Raw genomic sequence first — 21,021 nt, 5'->3', positions numbered from 1 at the left:
AGCTTTCGAAGATCTTCTGGCTTAAAAGCCAGCAAGGAGATGTTATCCCTTCGGTGGTTCTAGGACACTGAACTGCAATTTAGCTAGAAAGCAGCACATCCCTCCAACGGAACCCGGGATTCTCTAACAGAAACAAAAGTGCTTAGTGTGCACAGAGACGATGCGGCAAAACCAGAAAAGTGGTCTGGTTTTTTATTGAACAAATAAACTTAACCATACGCCTTCTCCCCAACTAAATCAGACCAAAAGCAGTCAAACCAGTCTTATCTTTTAATGGAAAAGGCCGATGCCTTAACTACAAAATATATTAAAATACATAAATAAGTTACTGTAAGAAAAATAACTGTTCCAAGGTTATACCTCTCTCAGGTTATACCTCTCTCTTGCATAAATACCGTATCTGCACGAAAACTCTGATGCTTTCTTCACAAAGCTTGCTGTCCTTTGGCTTGCAAAACAACATTTATGGCCCGATGGCTTCCCTAAAACGCTACCTTTGCAATTACTTCACCCTACAGTGGAGCAGGGGACTGAATTAACTGCTTGTCCTCGCTGGTCCGGTATCTGCCCGCTGCATGGAAGCACTGTCTGCGCGACTGCGGCGTCTCCGGTCGTTTCAAGAAGAGGCTGTTCCTACACGCATGATCCTGAACAACACGTTGAAGTTGTTGCTTCTTATTGCGTCCCGACAAGCACTGATCACTTGTGTTTTAGGTTTGCCAACTGTAAAGAGAGGAAAAAAAAAAAAAAGAAAAAGAAAAAACCACTTCAGTTACTGAGGAAGAAACCGGTAAAAATACTTATTAGATCTTAGTCTCAAAATTTAGGGGGTTCTTCTTTCATATATTTTTAAACACACAGTGAAGTGTCACCTTTCTTCTAATACACAAACAAAATCCTTTCTTTAAAGAAGAATTTTCTGTAGTGCTAGTATAGTAGAGCTTAAAGATCTTGTTGAAAGGAGAACGCTATAAACACAAAAACATACCTCTTCCCCCAAAGACCTACAGAACTAATAATGCAAACAGCCTTGCTTAAGTCGATAGCTTCATTTTTTTTGAAGCAGAGTTATACAGGAAGAACTGAAACACTACTTTAAAAATGTTTTAAAAATTGAGTTCCACAGAACCAGCAGTTTCTATACCATCTAGAAAGCTGGAAACTGCTTTGAACACTTCTTTCTAAAACTGTGATCCCAGATTACACTGGACACTCACAGTTCACTGAAAAGTGAAAGTGATCCTCAAGTCACTTAACGAACCCAGGTGGCCTCCAAGACACATCTTATCTCCCTCACTGGGGTCCAACACTCCCCGTTCCCTCCAGACACACACGCTTACCACGTAACCGCCCAGCCCTCTGGATTGCCTGATTCACAGCCTTCAGATTATTCAACAGCTCCGTGTGATTGTTGCAACGGATTTTGTATTGATTTATTAAATCTCTGTTAAGATCGTACAGCTCGATGTACCGCGTCTTCATGTTTTTCCTGGGGGAACAATCAGTCCAGTTATTTGCATCTCTGAGGACAAGAAAGTCATTCCTGGTTTGTCAATATGTGTGTAGTGATACGAGGTTGTGAAGGCTACCACTGTTACCTACATGTCTGCCAGCTGCAAGACAATGGACTTGTCTAGACATGTTGGTTATACTCATTATTTTACTTAAAAAAAAAAAAAAAAAAGCCTATTTTTGCAGTTACTTTATCCAGCAAGCCAAAGAGGAGTGCCACTTTCCCCAGTGAAAGTAACACTGCTCTGCAGTAGCTCGGACCTCTTCACCGCTGCTCTTGACAGTAAGGATAGGACATTAGCAGGAGAACATAGCAAATCAGAGTGAAAGGACTGACACGTAAAATTTTGTTCTTGGCATTCTCAAAAGCTCACACACCACAGGGCTTTTACTGCCACCTTCCCTCAGTGAGCCTTTTCTAAAGTATCTCACCATCTCAAGGTTGATTCACCCCACCAGCTCTACACTAAGCCCCTACACTTGCCCTTTTCCCTTTCCCGCTGGTTTTCCACCTAAAGATCAAGACAAGACTCAAGAAGAGCTCATGGTGGGACCAGCAAAAGGCACCAATTCTACATCTGGAGTTGTCACTAGGCAACTCCTCTATCACACAGATGGTTTTTTGGGCTCTTTTTCTGCCTGAAAAGCAGAGCCTGGCTGTTCTAGCCCCAAAACACACAAGCTAAGCAGCAATTGCTCACATGTCTCCCAGCAGCCGTGCGTCTTCTGCCTGAACCAGCATCATGCGGATGAGGTTGGAGTGTTCAGCCATGTCAGCAGTGAGCCTCTGATTCACCGCGTGGTGCTCATCCACCTGTCCAAGGCAAACGGGCATGAGAAAGGGCCACCAGCACTCTGGGCACACAGGTAATTGTTTAAGCTAAGCCTTGGCCTAATGTCATAGGAAATAACCTATTTTCTTTTAGGTCATTTCCAGCATCCCTGGGACCATTCTCCTTCCTCCCACCCTCCCTCTGGCTGCCAGAGCGGCACCTCATCCCCCACAATGGGGTGATCAGGCTGAGATGTAGACCTTAGGCCCTGACCCAAATCCACAGCTCAGTCTCCGGGACAACATATTTACATTATTCTAAACAATCAGCTGCCGGGCACCAAGGGCCTGTTCTACAGAACAAAGAACAAACAGAACGCTGAGGGCGCCCCGTTGTCTTTACACAGAACATACGCCATCGCTGGCTGACTGCCATGAAGAAGATCAAGCAGTTCAGAGATTCTGTCATCCAAATGCCCCACTGACTGCTCAGCTGCCAATTCAGAAATGCCTCCTCACCTTGACCAACACTTTCCGCAGCTCCTCGAAGTACGCAGGGAAATCTGCTTCCACCTGCAAATCTTCGATGGCCAGAAAGGAGGCCATGGACTGGATAATGTCACCAGCCAGATCAATATCATCCGTGTTGATGGCAATCTGTCAGAAAGGATGAGAAAGCACTTCAGCGCTCTTCCATGCCAAAACATCTCCCAGAACTCCCAGAATGCCAGCAGGATTGCCTCTCAAGCAGTTACCCAGGCTGAGAGCAGTTCATCCCACCAAGAGGCCAAGTTGTTGCATTAGCAAGCTCCACAGTTTTCGGGAGATAAGGAGATATTGATTTCAAAGGGGCTTTTCTTCAGGCCTGGAGCAAAGCCGCATCTGTGCGTACAGGACGAGTGCAAGAGTTACAGGCAGCCTTTGTGCCTCAAATCACGGCTCCCTGAAACCGCTCTGCGTGGGAATAAAAACACCTTCCTACAGATCTGTAGGCTAAGCAGTTTTTTTTCGTTAGCTGGCCCTGGAATTTTACCCACTAACAGTAAAACAGACTCAAAAGTTTCCAAAAACATCCCTAAAACACGAGAACTCTCTCTGCCTGTTCAACCCTCTTTCATTTTTACTGCCACTTGTTGCACCACCCTTCAGTTTCCCCAGAGTATAATTAAACGGGAGTTGCCCCTGTCCATGATGGTACTCACCTCTCCGCCGGGCTTGATTTTGATGTAGAGCTGACCGGCGTTACGAAGGGAAGTGAAGCAAACCTGAAAGGGAGCGCTCTGAAACTCCGCATCCTCTGGGAGCAAGAAGCTCTGATTCAGCCACATAACCACCTTGCAAAAACAAAATTCAGAGCATCAGCCATCACCTGTGTGGAAAGCCCGGAGAACCATGCGATGTCCCTGCACGCGACGTGCACCAGGGCACTCTAGTAAGGATACTTTGGAAATTTAATTTACTAAATTTCATCCCCTAAACCCATGTCATGAACTTGTTAGAATGGGGGCAGTTGGCTCCCCGCTCCAAAGCTGAGTATTCCTAAAGAAATCAAATCCAACAACCAGAGACCACAGCCCAAGGTCAAAACATAAGCCCAGGCCTGGAGACCAGAGAAAGCTGGGAAGCAAGACTTGGTTCTACTGCAAGAATTTAAGAAGGAAAGTTTCAATTCATCTCGGTTTTTGCCTTGGCCATTTAACACAAAAAAGGTCATGCACATACGGCAGAGCTCCAAAGTTCCGGGGGACACAACCAGCTCTAATCCCTGCCACCCCACTGTTCGGATCTTTCAGAACCGAACGGCAGCACCACTGCTCATCCCTCATCGATCTGAGCCGTTATCTGGGCACTGTACTGCCCTTCTCCTGCTCTCTGCTCACTGACAAAATTCGGCACTCACTACAGGGCTCCTGCCGCCGGCATTCCATCAGTTGTCACGCAGCAAACAACAGAATGTCTGAAACTCCTCACCATCTCAGGCCGTTAGATCCTGCAGCTGCAGGAATTCCTGAAGCAGGAACCACCTCAAGCGAGGCATCACTCAAAGACCAGAGAAGCACTGAGCCAAGCTGTCACCCTCAGACTCCACAGGCCAGCAGCGCGGTTCGCCGCACCATTTCCCTTGGCTCTCGGGTGCCTCGAGCTAACTGCAAACCCTCCGCCCGCAGGGTCTGCACGCAGGACCGGGAAACGGAGCGGAGCAGAACCCACCCTCTGCGGTCTCTCGTTCGTTGTACAGCTCACAAAGCTCAGGGGTTCCGCCGCCGACTCCGGGCTGCTCAAGGCGTACATGGAAAAGCGGGGAAGCTGTCTTGTCAACTCGAACACGTGGAACTGTGTGCTGGAAGCAATCCAAAGGAAAACACGGAGACAGTTACTAATGTACCAGAGATTCACCTATTGCAACAGTTCCTGGTTCTTTTTCAGCTGGCTACTGACAACAGCAGCTTCCAGCTATGTCAGCAGCTGCTTACCTTTCCCAGAAAAAACGCTGGAATTTGGAAATTCCAGGCTTATCACATCACAAGGTTGAACAATTCCTCCCCATTGCTTAAATTTTCCTTAATCCTTCCAATGAAATATATTCTCTAGGCTAACGCATTTATGATTTTACTATGTGATTGGATAATTCCGTGAAGTCTCATTGAAAGGAAAAACAAACACAAACAGAGAAAACAACTCAGTCCCGTACGCTCTTTCTGCAGCGGTTGGCTACCTCTCAAAATATGCCTCCCTGCTCAGGGAACGCGTGATGCTTCCTGGGGCACTGCCAGTTCTGGCAGATGTATGCAAGAAGAAGGATGGCGTCAAGTGTATATGAAGAGACATTTTATTTCTGTGGGAAACTGGGAAAGTGCTGTCCTGAAATCATATGCCACTTTCTACTGCCCTGAAGACAAATGGGTTCAGGGTTACTTCATAGCTTGGACGCCACCACTGTGCCTCCAGGCCTGCTCAAGTACCTAGTCCAGAGCAGCCACCACTGAAGGGCCCTGGAGAGGAAGCCACATGGAGCAGGCAGCCTGGATTCAGCCTCTACCTCTCTCCTTCCAGAGGTCCACCTCTGCTTCCTCCAGAGACCCACAGTAAGGCATCCTCTGGACAAGAAATGCTCACTGTTTCCCTAAAGGCAGGGTCAGAGCACAACAGGTCCCAGTGGCTCCAGAGCATTTAGACTTTGTCTGAAGAAGAGCTCAGGGTCACAGGTGCAACAGTGTTTTTAAGAAAGCATTCCAGCTCTCCTTCCAGTAACAGAGAAGTGAGGCAGCAGGGAATTAACGGTGCACTTCCCACGGGACAAGCGTGAAGCCACATCATTGCTGTTTCCTGGTCACACAGTTAGCTCTGAAGACCAGCAGAGATCACAACACAGAACTCACCTGTTCCTGTAACCCACAAAGGCTTTGATGTGCAAATCCACAGGGACATCTTTGGGTGGAGTAAGAGGAACACGAACACAGCCCGAGAGGTTCTGGAGACTGGGGTGTACCACGTGGCTCTCTCCTTCAAATATGCCTTCAGCAAAGATCAGCACAGCACGGATGATTGTGTCTTAGCAACAGGAAGAAAAAGCAGGTCCTAAATTAACAGCTGTCCTCTGGCAACAAACCACTGCTGTTTTCAGAATTAAGCACAGTCAACTCCCTACACCCCTCCTCTGAACTGTTAAAGTATTCCAGATGACTACCACTACCACCTGACTGCATCCTCAGCACACCTGCTGCCAAGTGGATTTGCTATCTCGGGGTACTTCCAGTTTTGCACATCAAGCCATGTGAGGTCCAGCTGCATTCATGCAAAGCGCTCACCAACATGGCTGTGGGTTGATGATTAGAGTCAACACAAGGAGCGTTACAGGAATCATCAACACCCGTTTCATCCAAGTTAGATGTTAATTGCCTTGGAAAATAACACATAACAAGAAACAAATTCCATCAAACTCCTCTCCCCTGAGACCCATCAAAGGAACACAGCTCAGTTCAAAACTCTGTGGAAGGAAAGCAACCACAAAGGGGAAATTACAGACAATAAAGGGGAGACAGGCAAATCATCAGCTAAATATAACTAAACGTTTGCATGAATTTACATTAAATGAATGTCAATGGTTGGAGGTTACCCCTCACCGTTTGTGGTGGAAATACACAGCTCCACATGGGCAGACTGGCTGTCAGAGCCCAGGTTAACTGAGAGGGCTGTCTGGAGTTGGGTATTTGCTGGAATCACCCCTCTCTGCCCATCGGCTTCCTTCAGTTGAGTGTTCAGTTCAGCCTGTTGCAAAACACATACCCTTCAGTATCAGAATTTCAAGATTTTCATTCAAGCAACCTAGAAAACATATTTGTAAATCAGTTCTCTTTTCTGGCAGGAGAAGGCTGCATTACAACAACTTCCAGACACTTGACGCAGCTATGAGCAGCAGCTGGATTAGGCATGGAGCTGTGGACCCAGGTGCTGCAATTTGTTCAAGCTCAGCTCTGTACCCAAACCTTTATTCAAAAAAGCAGTTAACATATACTCAATTTTAAGCACAAGCTTATATAATTCCATGCTTTTGCTACGGTGGTCATTTACTGCTCAAGTCTGCTCTTTCCTCAGACTATTTTTTGCAGCTCTTCATTTCTGCACCTTCACCATCAAGCCATTCCTACACCCTGGCAGTGCTCCCAGCCCTCACCCAATTACCCCATGCTCTCACACAACCCCCTCTGACCCCCGTGTTGGTTTATGCATTGAAAATTCCATTTTGCAGTCATAAGCCAAAGCACAGGGCTGAAGAGAACCCAGCTCCAAACATGACTGCTCTGGCAAGCCGAGAGAGCAAGGAAAGTGTTACTTATTAAAATAGAAAAAGCAAGCTCTGAGCTTGCACGGGGAGCAAGCCAGATGCAGAAGCAGGAATCCCCAGTAGACAAGCTCCCTGCATCCTAACAGGTTACAGCTCTGACGCGCCTCTGCTACCCCATGACCGCTTCCCAGATCGCTCCGGACTTATAGCAACAGAAAGGTGTGTTTTGGCCCTACACATCCTTTAAGTAGTACCTTTGCATTTTCCTCATAGTTTCTTAATTCCAGCAGCAGATTTTGTTTCTTTTGGCTAAGTTCTCGGATCAGATCCTGCTCAGCACTCGTATCCATTAGGTTTCCTTTCATCTCCTCACCTCCTGGCAGATAGCCTCGGACTGTACAGAAACAAAACATGGCCAATTTCAGCAAAGCCTTTCACAGCCTCCCCAAAATTTTAGTTTCTGTAACAAGATCCCCCTGTACCACCTCAGCAGCAGACACTGATTCTGGTCTTCAGCTGGTACCATTCATCTGAAAACCTGAGCATTGACTTACACCCTCAGAGGCTTTGACTTTCCTGGTGATCAGGACAAGAGAATTGCACATTTTAAAAAAGAAAAAAAGGTAAATTTCCAACCTGCCTTTAAGCTGCGTTCACCTGACCAGACAAGTACAGCGCCCGGTCCTTTTGCGAGACGATTCCCACTGCAATCATTCTTTCAGGTGCTTAGGCAAGTTTGCAATTATGCAAAGTTAATAAAAGGTGTAACTGGATTTCTAGAGCTGGTCAGAGGAGTTGTTGCTGTCTGGAAGTGGCAGTAAGTCACAAGTAAACAAGATTTATCCGCATTAGTTTTCCCTTAAATCAAGGGATACTTCACTTCAAGGGGTAAGACCTGTTTCCCAGCAGCCCAGTGGAGCACAGAGTTATGGAAATATCTCCAACTGCCCGTGGAGACAGAAGAGCTGAACAGATGACGAGACAAAGACACTTACTATAAACTTCCATTTTGCTCTAGAGCTGTGTGCTCTGATGGCAGCTGACAATGGAAGTCAGGGACAAAAACCATATACCTGCAAAGAACATGCTGCCTGACTGCGTAACCCCCGTAAAAAGTTGCGAGGAACTTTAAAAGCATTCGGTGTGCACACCGTCCTCCCATGAAAGGACCTGCTTTATTAACTCTGAGTGAATCATTCACTTAAAACGAGAGCAAGACAGAAAATACTCTGAAACACAGAACAACACCTCATGTGGCAAGATGCTGGCCCAAAACAGAACTCTAATAACAAGGACGAGGAACACGCCTTGTCCACATAACCCCAACAGCAGGGCTGTTACTATCCAGTAACGCCCAGAGGCTCCAGCCTAAAGGGATCCCCGTTGTGCCAAGGTTTGTTTATGACGGACCCATCAGAAAAGGATGATCTTGTTCAGTGATAGGAACCCGCGCAGCTCTGCTAGGACAAGGTGCCTTCAGAACTGTGCACAGCGTTCCCCTTTTGCAAGCTTGGGAAAAAGCTTTCCATGCTGAAGCCCAAGCGCAGCAAATCCCTGCAGCCTGTGATTAAGACAGACGGCGAAACAACTGAGCTATTTAACAAGGACGGGCTTTTGTTCCAAATGGGTTGTGCCAGACCTGCTTGTCTCAGGCCACTGACGCCAAGCAGTCGGATAATCGCACCAGTGTCTTTCCTGGAGCCATCCCTGTAAATTCCTGCTGAGCTTATTTAAATAATCTGTGATCATATTTGTTTCCACTCACAGTAACCAGGTCTGACTTCTGGAACACGTGGTGGGATAAATCCACCAGTTCTCCAGTTTCAGGATAGCATTCTCCAGGAAACAAAGTGCTGTTAACGTCTAAAATTTCTAACATAAAAACTATTCATCTTTAGAAGAAAACCAGAAGCATACACACCCTTAGCTCTCTAAACACCTTTCCTTTGGCTGCTTTACTGTGAGTAGTACCACATATAGGAAAAAAGTTTTCCTACACATCCATCTATAACAATGTTGCCTGAAGAACCACAGTTCGTACTGTATATAGTTATTTTTGCATTATTAGGATGGGATTTCTGCCGTTAGACAAATGAATTTTGATGGCTTCTTGGATCATAACGAAACATACACTGATTATCACAGAGAAGGCAATATTCAAAATCCTGTTTGCAGATAGCGTAACTCAAAATTCCCTTAACTTGCCCTAAAGCAAAGGGAATTTGGCACACAAAAATGCCTGTGGAACCGAAAAAATGTTTAGCCAATCTAAAATGATCTGATGTGCCTGATAATCTTGTGTATTAAATTAATATCCTCAACAATGCTCTTACCTTCACCGTCAACTGAACAGCAGATTAACTGGGTGCTCCCATCCATTCTGTAATCCCCCTCCACCACTCCTGCAATTGAGGAAGCAAAGTTGTCCTTGAAGATGACTTCTCCAGTTCGGTCACTGCGTGCATCAACCTGGAACAACAAGGAGTTCCAAGGCACAGCATGAACAGAAAAGCCAACTCCAAAATATATGTCATGCCATACTCTGAGCTGTTAACCGAAAGCCAGCTCCGCTCACAGAACTGCAAGTGAACTTGCAGCTCACCTGATCAGAACACCACACATGAAAAAAATACCATGAAGAAATGACCTCTAGACAGACCGAGGTAGAAGGAACTGCTCTTCAGAGATGCTTCCCGAAGTTACAAACAAGAGGAGGGAAAGAAGAGGACTGCCAGTCTGCGCTGGGAAGGTTAGGCATACACGAATGCAGCAATGATGGGACTCATCCAGAAATAACCTTAATGCGGTATTTACAATCTCTCCTTTTAGCTGCAGCCCTTGTGTGGTGAGTGATTTTTATACACAAATACCACCACTTTTAAGTGTCTTTCACTGGAGAAGAACGGCGAGGGGGGCTCAGTTCTGTGCAGTGTGTCTTTTCCAAAGCACAGGACCCAGCATTACTCTTCCTAAGAGCTAGGGACCGTTCCAGACCAACAAGCAGGGTAGAGACTGTCAGTGGAAAAGAACAGAGAAAGGAGTAAAGCAAGAAGTTCTCTCTTTAACAATGTTATACACCTAATCCAACATAAGTTACAACATATCTGGACTCTAGGCTGTCAGCTTGATATGAAGTTAATTAAATTCCTCCAGGCTAATAGGAGTAATTAGAGGTGTGAAGAAAGAAGTATAGCTTTACAAAAAAAAAAAAAAAAAAAAAAAAGGCAAGCTGTGCCAGAGCAGTCATTTCTGGCAAAGAGGAATACCAAGCGACAGGCTGAAGAGACGACGACTGAGCAGTACAGAACGCCTTTACATAAAATTCAATAACACTTGATTAATCCTGCCATAGTCAGGACTGACGCAGCTCTCCTGTTACACGACCGCTTTGTCTTCCCTGTAGTTTGAGAACATTCAGGAAACATGGCAGAGGATTACTAGCATGTCTTCAAGACGCAGCTGGAAAGAGACACTCAAGAGTTCTAGGATGTGGCACATGATCTCTGCTACCACAGAAACAACTTACCACACCTTAGCAATTGACTCTGAGCTCAGCAAAGGAAGCTGTTTTTCTCTGATCTTGCACTTGGCACAGGACTCACCAACCAAACTTGGTCTACTGCAATAGTTCTTCAGCACTCAGCTTTCAACAGTCTCTAATTTTTTGGCTGTTCTCCTTCAGGCAATTTAACAGCCTCGTTCAAACACAGCTTCCAGATTGACAGCTCCTCATTTCTCCCCCCTGTAGAACTCACCTTCCCGTTGGACCAGCCAGTGATCAGCTCACACACACCATCAGAGTTCAGGTCAAAGGCATGGATGCTCATCGCATGGTTCTTAGACTGAGGACAGAAAATAAAGAACAAATTAAGCTTGGGGATGTGTTCTAAATTGCACGTGCTTGACACATGCAAGACGCTGGCTACAGAGATTACAGAAAGGAATACTAAATGTCTCTTCACAGGAATTTGGAGCATCACTATCTCCAAGGTCACATGGATGTCTGAAATGGAATCATAGAACGGTTGGGGTTGGAAGGGACCTCAAAGATCATCTAGTTCCAACCCCACTGCCAAAGTTTCGCCCTTGCTTTACAAATCAAGTCCAGTGCTCTCAAAGGACCTGATCTTTCCTTTAAATACATTCTCATCCAAGCAGATGATTAGAACTCACAAAAGCAAGGCGTAAAAAGCCAAATTCTCTCAGAAAAAAAAAAAAAAATCAGAGGTTTAACACTGTCATAAAATGAGACCACCAAGCAGAGCCATTAGCCTCTTCCTGCCACCCCCTAAGGAATCCTTTCTCTTGTTACTATTAAATAGATTGTTCTAATCTGTATGATATTAAGAATATCAAAATGAGCATCAGGAAAGGATCTTGCCAATACGATTTATGAGCAGCAAATCGCTCAATGCGAAAAACTAGCTTTGAACATATACAATGCAAGATTAATTCAGTCTCTGAAAACAGTTTATTGATTCAACAATACAGTCAGAGGCATTTTCTGACAGTCAACTCGAGTTTCTCTGTTCTCTCTGCTGCTTAAGAAACCCTGCGAAGCTGAAGCATCCCTAAAGGTGGTACAGTGGTACCAGTGTTGTTTAAGCCATCACCAACAGTCCCAAAAGCACTGAAGGAACTGACACGGTATTAATTTTGCACATATCTATAAAATAAGTAGATTCTGCCAGAAGAAAGTTACATTAAGTGTTATGCTCAGCAAAAATTTCTAATTCCTCTAAGGAGTCAGGATAACATCAGAACGACCTGAGGTTAGGCACCAAATCTCCTAGCAGCCTTCAAGCTTTTGGTGATGATATTCCAACATTGGACCAACCTTAATCCTCCAGTAGCGAGCTGTCTTGTCGTAAACTCCGACCGTCCCGTTCGAAAGAGCGTAGCCAAACCGACTGCCATACATGGGGCTAAGCGCAGTAATCGTCTTGTGAGCAGAAAGGAGGAAAAGAGAGGATACAGGAGTGAAAACTGCATCTTCAAGTAACAGAGAACAGACTATACAATCCGCCGTATGAGCTGCACACTACTTAAATGCTAAGTAAGTCTACTGTAGGAAGTGTTAAACACCAAAACAGCTATTTTTAAAAATCAGTTTGAAATCACCGAAGGCCTTGCAGGATTTCCTCACACAAGCTGCATGGCCAGCGTTAAGATACACTTCAGCAAAGACTGCAGAATTGCCCTCAAATCATGTACTTTGACCAAACATTTCCTGCCACATGAACCAGCACAACTCGCAGGATTCCTGTGGTCATCAGTGCTAACATTTTACCATTGAAAACCTCCTCCAAACACACAACATTCCTTAAAGCTTCGAGACCTGAGGATACAAAGGAGTTTGATGTTACAAGGGTTGGGAATGCCTTAGAGATATTATAGTAGAAAATCTTTGCCCCAGATAAAATCTAACAGCTCCCACAGTTGGACTTTTTCTGGAACACAATTGGAACACCAGGCTAGGTATTAACTGAGTAAGTAACAGCTCCAGGGAAAGATCCGAGAGTCATAACTCAGCCTGTTTCTCACTCCTTTTAAGACCCATTATCTTACAGCTCTTCATTGAGCTAAGGCTCTCAGTGCTTGGAAATGCAGGTTTTTCCACCCACTAAGACTAGAGATTTTAATGTCAGGAGGAACAATTGCAATCATCTGTCTGGTCTTCTATACAAGGTAGCACAGGAGACTTCCTTAAATTCCATCCTTCACCAACTTCTTAATTCAACTTAGCTGACTGTGCTCCTTGATTTTTTACCATAAAATACCGTTTCCAAACCCTTTACCCTTCTGTTTGACAGATCTTCGCCAAAGCCCTTCCCAAGTATCAAAACCCTCTAAATTGTGAGCGCCCAGTAAGGCCAGAACACCTCAGCAACAGTCAGAAACTCGTAAAGGTACCAATACACCCTTCAAATCTGATTGTCCATTTCTAAATTCCACAACCACAACAGTCTAGGGTTTCAGTTTCACCAGAGTAAGTGATTACACACAGAAAACACAAACTATTCAAGCCTCCCAAAACAAGCACCACTGCTCCCTGAATTTACCTTCCTAAAAGGAAAGGTTTAGCTGCAGCTGTGTCCTTTTAAATTAGAACAGCAGGGTTGTAATAAGGCCTCTAAAGACTCTGCAGACGTGAATTTAAAACAACTCTACTGTGGATCTGGAAATAAATCATACAAGAGTGATGGACCTTTAGCTTCCCTTTAATTAGAAATCACAACATGATCCTGGACTGGCTTCTGTAGAGACAGCAGAACATATCACAGGCCCAGTTCCAATTCCAGCTATAGCAACAGCTTCCTTTCCTAGAACACTGCCCGGATTTGTCTTTTATAGCTCTCCCTAAGTGGTTTAATAACTAACTAAGCCTTTTAGTCCTAACTTGGGCAGCAGGGAGACCTCAGGTCTTCAAGGAGAAAAGGTCTGCAGTGTGCCCTTACACTACCCTGGGCCCAGAAGGGTCGTGAGGAGGCTAAGCAAACTCCTAAATGCAATGATAAGGGTTATTTTTCTCCCTTCCAAGCAAACAAAATTTAACAGTGGGGATGTCTCAGTTCTTAAGCCAAAAAGCAACTCCCACACCTTCCAGTTATTCCTCTGAAAAACTATCTGCCTCATATTTTACTGTAGGCACTGCAGAGGTGCAGCTCTGTTTATACAGACAGTGTGTAACTCCAACCGCAACATCAACCTCCCATTTGGCCTTGGCAACCCCCTGCTACCCCATCACACACTGTCTGGATACGCACAGCGGCGAGTTACCTCACCATGATTGTGTCAACACGTTTGAGGAAAAGTGTAGAAGACATTTTTTTGCTCAGAAGGCACCAAGAGCTTCAACCACAATCCAGTAACCTTAATCACTTTCGGACGGGGCTCTGGACTTTCAGTCAAGCAGCAGTTAATTTTCTCAACCTGGTGGAAGGTTTGTAAATAAACAAAGCAAAAAACCCCATGCACAAGGAAAGACATTATTAAACTGTAACTTTTGCAGTTCTAGCAGAGCAGATACGGTGCCAGATTGTTACGTAATTATTTAACTACATAATAAATCCGAACCAGAGTAACCAGAGCAGCTTTACAGTACACAATGCTTTCAGCTCCATCAGCAAGTACAATAAGCATTAGCTAGAAGTAATTTACCTCTGTCTCGGACATTTCTGCCACAATCTCATCTTCTTTAAATACCCGGATGTCAAAATCTTCAGAGCCAACAAGAAGCTAGAAAAAAAATAAAGTCTACCTTTAAAATTAGTTATTCAAGCTAAGGAAATAAAGAGGACATACTCCAGGACCCAGAGGGCAAGTAAATATTCCAAGTCCAGCAACGAGAAAGTTTTAACAGCTGTATGAAAAGTTGCCAGTGGAACAACAGGCACCCTCTGTCTAGATTTCAGAAGTTTCCCATTGATCAAGTACTAGTTACATCTTTTTTTGTCAAGCCAGACTCTACAACTGGGCTAGGATGAGAAAAGATACACTGGAACATCAGGGCCATGCTCTTTTCTTACTGTAGAAGATTCAGGGTTATAATAATTTGTAGCTGCAATTATACCCATCAAAACCACTATGTTGCCTGTGTTCGACCAGGAGATCTGCTGCTCAGTTCTGACTTGTACTACTGGGGTTCAGAGAAACAGACTCCCATGAGCAAAAAGCTGTGAAAAAAAAAAAAAAAAACATTGCTTAGCACTGAACGTCTTTCATTCAAAAAAAAAAAATCTCAAATCCAATGAATCTAAGTATCAAACCATCACTGCTCCTCCAACCTAACTGGTGGCTGCCACTACTGAGTAAAACAGGCTTTAGCTTTGTGCAAATGATCACACAAATAGGACAGCAGCACTGAATTGGGTCTTGTGCATCCTCATTCCTTACCGTTTCTTACATCTTCATTCTTTTCCTGTTTCCTAGATAAGCAGGCAGAAGGTATTAACTGAAAAGGAGGCCCCATGGAAAAAACACTTTTCTAAAGATGGTGACAAGTCATGGCTCTTTTTTTGCAAACTGAGAAACCGAGGAACAGATCTGCTTAGTGCCTTGCCCATAAAGTCACCCACCAAATCCCTGACAAACAGAATTATAAACTCAAGTTTAAAACCCGGTAGAACCTTTTCCCACCGGAACCGACGAGCCTTCCATCTTTACTTGGCAGAACAGATATAAATCCATATCAGAGTCGGATTTTTAAAAAGATTAAAGGCTTTTTTTCTTCCCAAGTAAAGATGCTTCAAATCATGACAAACTCCATTACACCAACCTAAGCTTACTGTAGCTATTGAAATAATTTACAACAAATAACATGTGTAAGATGTACAGATTTCTCGACAAGTTGCAACTAACAGTAAAAAGTGGCCAGCTGAAAGCACAGAATCGTGAAACAATTACTGGTGATGCTGCATTTCCCAGAGGTGCCTAGAAGATGTTTTTTTCATTTAGTTTGATTCAACCCATCCACCTCAGTGACTTTCATTCCACTGGACTGGAATTTGAAAAAGTAAGGAAAAAGTTTTCCCCCCCTAAGTCTTTGACAAGATGGGAGAAAGTAACCAGTATCGATCTAAAACCCCGAGGAAGACACGGACTACAACAAATTAGGTTTTTTAGCTACTAAATGACATTCATGCAGTTTTAAAATCAGTCAATTTTAAATGCAGACATGTTTTTACTGGGGTGGGAAGAACAGAAACGAAGCTAGCATGCCCAGTTAGCAGATAAGACACAAAGTGATAAACAACAATTTAAAAATACGTTTCTGTGCATTTTCTAAGAATTTCAATTTTAAACCAGAGGTGGTTTCACAAAAGCCAAAAATAATTTAAAAAAAAAAAAAAATCACCTCGATAATTAAGATTAAAAAGAACCCTAAAAAAAAAACTCTCAGCAAATGCATGCAGGGGAACTGTCAGAGTAAGTTAGTTGGATAAGGCATCCAGCTCTGCTTAGCCCAAAGTAGCACCTGACTATATCAACTGCTGCAAATGAATCCTTCTTCAAGCAGAAAAAAATAACAAAACAAGAAAAAAAAACCCACCACTTAGAAGCACAAGTGCAAAACATTTGTAATTAGTGCCACAGATCAGTTTCCTGGTTTCTGAACCCTTCTACTCCGCCTCCACTTTCTAGAACCACTTCTCAGCACACAAAAAAAACACAGCCTGAGAGAAGCTGTGCAGAAATTGATTTGAAAACTTGAAATTTCTCTATTTTCTGAAGATCCCAGTGAAGCAAAGGGTCTGTATCCCTGTTGTATTTACAATAAACACCGAAGGTGTAGAGGCCCTTTACACGTCACTATAACCATTACATAGCCCAAGTAAACATTCCAAAGGAGGGTTTGCAAGGAACTAAACAGAAAAGCTTAAGTAAATTATGATTAAAATGGAAAGATGACAAAAGTAGGTATTTTTAGCATGATGATTTAACATCATATTTACTTGCATCTGAAGTACAGTAGGAAGTGGTTACTTTTCTTGAAGATACATATTCATAAGCATGATCCTTTGATTCATTCAGAATGGAAGAGTGTTTACAACAACAGAGAATGCCATACAGATTCATGACTTCATCCATCCCTTGCAGCCTGTGTGATCAGAACGGCAGCTGTTTCCGACTGTCTGTCTCACATCTTACCAGCAAAGTGCTTGTTAGAAGCCATCTTCATTTCAAAACAGAAAAGCAAAGAATATTTTATTTCCCCATGTCACTGGGAAGAAACAGAAGGACTAGAGGTGAAGAGTCCTTGATTTTAGAATCATAGAATGGTTTGGGTTGGAATGGACCTCAAAGATCATCTAGTTCCAAGCCCCCTGCCATGGGCAGGGACACCCTCCACTACACCAGGTTGCCCAAGGCCTCATCCAACCTGGCCTTGAACACTTCCAGGGATGGGGCATCTACAACTTCTCTGGGCAACCTGTGCCAGTGCCTCACCATCCTCTGAGTGAAAAATGTCTTCCTTATATCTAATCTATATCTCCCCTCTTTCAGTTTAAAGCCATTTCCCCTTGTCCTGTCACTCCATGCCCTTGTACAAAGACCCTCTCCAGCTTTCCTGTAGGCCCCCTTTAAGTACTGGAAAGCTGCTATAAGATCACACCGGAGACTTCTCTTCTCCAGACTGAACAGCCCCAACTCTCTTACTATTTTACCAATAGTAAGTGAGGCTCTTCCTAGCAAAGCTTTTTAAGAGCTCGCTTTTACATGCAAGATGCTTGCAAGGTGTTTCTCTGAGATATAAAAAAGGATTTGCAACCATATTCAATGCCACTGAAACAGATGCCTTGCAACTGATGATCACAGGCATCTCATTGTATTTCTCCTAGTGTAGTTCAGGGGAAAAAAAAAAAAAGGAGAAAAGTTTTCCATTAAGTTGACAATCTATCCACCAAAGCAAGGCAGTAACACTGTAAAGATCTCAGATATGTCTAGTTTTACATACTCCAAGTAGTGCCAGAGACCAGTGCTGCTCCCTGTACATGGACTGGGCATTTGTGCATGTCTTTGCCAGACTGGAGCCTGAAAAAGGCACAGCTTCCACACAGGGATGACTTTAACCAGTAATATAAGGCAATTATATTTGATAAACCATGGGTTTTTATTATCATTTCACTACAAGACCATGAAAAGAGCTGAATTCACATGTGAATGCTTACAAACCTCAGTTTTGCCATCACCATCGAAGTCACAGAGCGCTAACGAACGAACATTGTCTCCAGTAACCTAAAACAAAACAGACAGTCCTCAACACCACTGACAGCTGTCAGAAGCTAAACTATTTTTATGATCTCAACTGCAACAGAACAATTAGTCGACATTCAAACAACATCTGAGCACAATGAATATATGACTAAAATACAGTTTAAGGTCTGAGATAAATTAAGAAAGCTCTGAGCTGTTCAACAACTGAATTAATATTTATCATATAAAAAAAAAAATCAAGAGGAACTAGCATCATAGAAAAAATCTTGTAATAACATCAAGAGCACTATGCATAGCCTTACCGTCCAAAAAAGGTCATTTCCTTCATAATCAAAGCCCTGCAGGGCACAGTTTCCACCAATAATAGCAAGTGGAGATGAAATATCTCCCAGCTTTCCAAGAACTATCGCATTGGCTCCATCTGAAACCTACAGAGAAACATTAAAGGAAAAAGAAACAGCAGACAATGAGACATCTGAGTACCCAAATCAGAAAGAGAGCTTCCAACATTATCACTTTCAGGTTAGCTAAGCCCTGAATGTCTATTAATTTTTTTAAATTTTCTCTTGCTAGGTGATGTGTGACATGTTATGAAAATCTGCTCTCACACATGCATGCACAGACACACATCACTGTCATATTTTTCTTTTGAAATATTCCAGATGTTCTAAGGGCAAAATGTTCTGAATATAGTAATGCAACCAATGCAAAGAACAGAAGCATAATTAATTGACAAAACAATGTAAAAATTGTGACCTCTAGAACGGAAAGAAAAGGAAAACAATGAAGATACTAAAACAAGCAGACAGTAAATTGAACTTGCCTCTCTGTAAAACAAATCTGAGTTGTTATACACGTCATAAGCCAATAAATTAGTCTGTGTTCCAACCACAAGACAATCGTAACCAAGCTGAGGGTTCAGCACTCCCGAAGCCAGGCAAGTGATCCCTTGATTAATGTTGAGAAGAGAAATATCCGAATCTTGGTTACTTTGCACCATGCGGTTTGTGCTCGTTCTCTGCCCTCGAGCATGAGGATTGTGAATAAAAACCTGCAGAAACAAAGAGAAAAATGTTATCACAATGCATATACGTGCTTGTATACAAACATTAAAGATTACTGTTTGGGTAACAGGTGTGATGGGGAAGAAGGACATTTGCTCAACCAAAGCAAGGACAAAAGACTGGGGGTTTGGCTGACAATAATGTTTCTGACAGTTACTCTAAAAGAGTATAAAAAAAGGGAAATCACAGGAAAAACTCCGCTCTGGCCAGCACTGCTTCATTTGTTTCTGAAAATGGCAACTGACAAATCCTCAGAGTAAGGCCAAAAAAGCAAACAAAACGGAGCAACAACAACCAAACAAACTATATCCAGCTGGCAACGGCATTACCAAAAAACCCCAAACATTTAGGACAATTTACCTGGTACCTATCTGCAACCTCCACCTGCAGGTGAACTGGTTAATTTTAGAAGGGGCCTGTGATAAGTGAGATTTTGTTCTCACTGACCAACACTCAACATAATCGTTTGGAGCACAGCCAGGGGATCACGGGATATTATCCTTAAGCATAAGGATATTACAGCCTGTCTCTGGAACAAGCCCTTGTTCTATGCTGCTCCTCAAGGCTCCAGAACACAGCTAATGATGGTGCTGGCAAGTGCCACAGGTGAACCACGTTTGTATTTACAGCGAACTGAACGCCCCTGCGGGTTCACACCTCAGCGCACGTTTTGTTCATTAGTTAGGCTGTGCTTCACCCGCTTTGGCTTGTCTTCCAAACTCGCCCGCAGCACGCACCGCGTCTCCCGTTGCCCCAGGCAACCCGCGCATCCCCTGCAGCACGCTGGGCACCGGCCCCTTCGCCAGCACGCCCCAGCAGTGCCCAGGCTCACCGCTGTGACTGTGGGCGCTCCGATGAAACCCCCGGCTTGAAAGCATCCCCTCGCCCATTAGAAAATGGGGAAGCTTCCTTGGTCACTTAGGTTACGAGCTATTAATTTTTGCAAACTCCCTCGAGCGGGGCTTCGGGTGGCGAGCCCCCCGGCCCGCGGCCAGCCCCAGTGCCCGCGGCTCCCTCCCCCCTGCCCGGCTTTCCAAGCTCCGGGGCGGGCAGGGCAGCGCCCCGACACCAAGGCGGCTTTCTGCCGCGCCCATCAGCGCGGCATCGGGGCTGCCCAGCACACCCAAACCCCCCGAGGCACGCTGCGACCTCCGCAACGTCCCCACCGGCCGCCTCCCCACCGCTCTCCCCTCCCCAAGAAGGGCCGCTGCCCCCCGCCCCGCCCCGCCCCGCCGCGGCCCCGTGCGGGGATGCGGGCGGGCCGCGCCGCCCCGGTACCTTGCCCGCCTGCGTGGCGGCCGCCAGGCACGGGTGCGTCCCGTCGTACCGGCCCAGCGCCACCGCGCGGGGCAGGATCTTGTGGTTCAGCTTCAGCGTGAACACGGGAACCAGCATGATGGCGGCGGCGGCACCGGGCCGGGCCGGGCCGGGCCGGGCCGCGGGGGCTCCGCCGGGGCCGCGCAGCGCTCGCTCGCGTCACGGGGCGGGGCGGTGCCGCGGCGGGGCGGGGCGTGCGGCGGCACCGGGGGCAGCCGCCGGGGGGCGGGAAATGGGGGGGGGCTGGGGGGGGCAGTTGGAAAGGTCGGGGGGGGCTGAGGGGCAGTTGGAGGTGTAGGGCTGGGGGGGCAGTCGCAGAGGTCGGGGGAGATGGGGAGGGGCAACTGGAGGTACTGGGGGGCAGCTGGGGGAGGTGCAGGGCGGCTGGGGTGTGGGATTGGAGGGTCAGGAGAGCTGGGGGGCAGATCGTGATGCAGGGGGCAGTTGGGGAAGCTGGGGGGCAACTGGGGGTGTAGGAAAGCTGCAGAGCTGGGGAGGGACTTTTTGCAAGGACGTGTAGTGACAGGACAAGGGGCGATGGCTTTAAACTGAAAGAGGGGAGATTTTGATTAAATCCAAGGAAGAAATTTTTTACATTGAGGGAGGTGAGGCACTGGCACAGGTTATCCAGAGAAGTTGTGGCTGCCCCATCCCTGGCAGTGTTCAAGGCCAGGTTGGATGGGGCTTTGGGCAACCTGGTGTAGTGGAGGGTTTCCCTGCCTATGGCAGGGGGGTTGGAACTAGATGATCTTTGAGGTCCCTTCCAACCCAAACCATTCTGTGATTCTATGATTCTGTGATTCTATGACTAGGGAGGACATTTGCAGAGGTCAGAGGAGCTGGAGGGCAAC

The 21,021-nt window shown here is 45.3% G+C and overlaps 1 protein-coding gene across 2 annotated transcripts; it reads right to left on the bottom strand.

Moving 5' to 3' along the window:
• Window positions 1-241: 241 nt before the first annotated feature.
• On the bottom strand, window positions 242-20,248 carry BBS2 (Bardet-Biedl syndrome 2). Of its 2 annotated transcripts, none has more exons than XM_086620943.1 (17): window positions 20,132-20,248; window positions 18,613-18,840; window positions 18,092-18,217; window positions 17,748-17,810; window positions 14,232-14,309; window positions 11,908-12,012; window positions 10,826-10,912; window positions 9,404-9,539; window positions 7,325-7,464; window positions 6,409-6,553; window positions 5,665-5,836; window positions 4,496-4,625; window positions 3,487-3,618; window positions 2,804-2,941; window positions 2,214-2,326; window positions 1,341-1,522; window positions 242-723 (listed from the first exon to the last, which is right to left on the bottom strand). In XM_086620943.1, exons 1-17 carry the CDS (start codon window positions 20,246-20,248, stop codon window positions 617-619), a joined length of 2,199 nt encoding a protein of 732 aa, XP_086477069.1. In that variant the 3' UTR covers window positions 242-616. The 2 variants fall into 2 exon arrangements, with proteins under 2 accessions (XP_086477069.1, XP_086477070.1); XM_086620944.1 differs by having other exon boundaries at window positions 1,341-1,489.
• Window positions 20,249-21,021: the final 773 nt, after the last annotated feature.

This window comes from Tauraco erythrolophus, chromosome 15, assembly GCF_009769465.1.
Source record: "Tauraco erythrolophus isolate bTauEry1 chromosome 15, bTauEry1.pri, whole genome shotgun sequence".
Classification (NCBI taxonomy): Eukaryota; Metazoa; Chordata; class Aves; order Musophagiformes; family Musophagidae; genus Tauraco; species Tauraco erythrolophus.
Note: the sequence above shows the minus strand (reverse complement) of the source record. Positions and strands in the feature narration are given on the sequence as shown.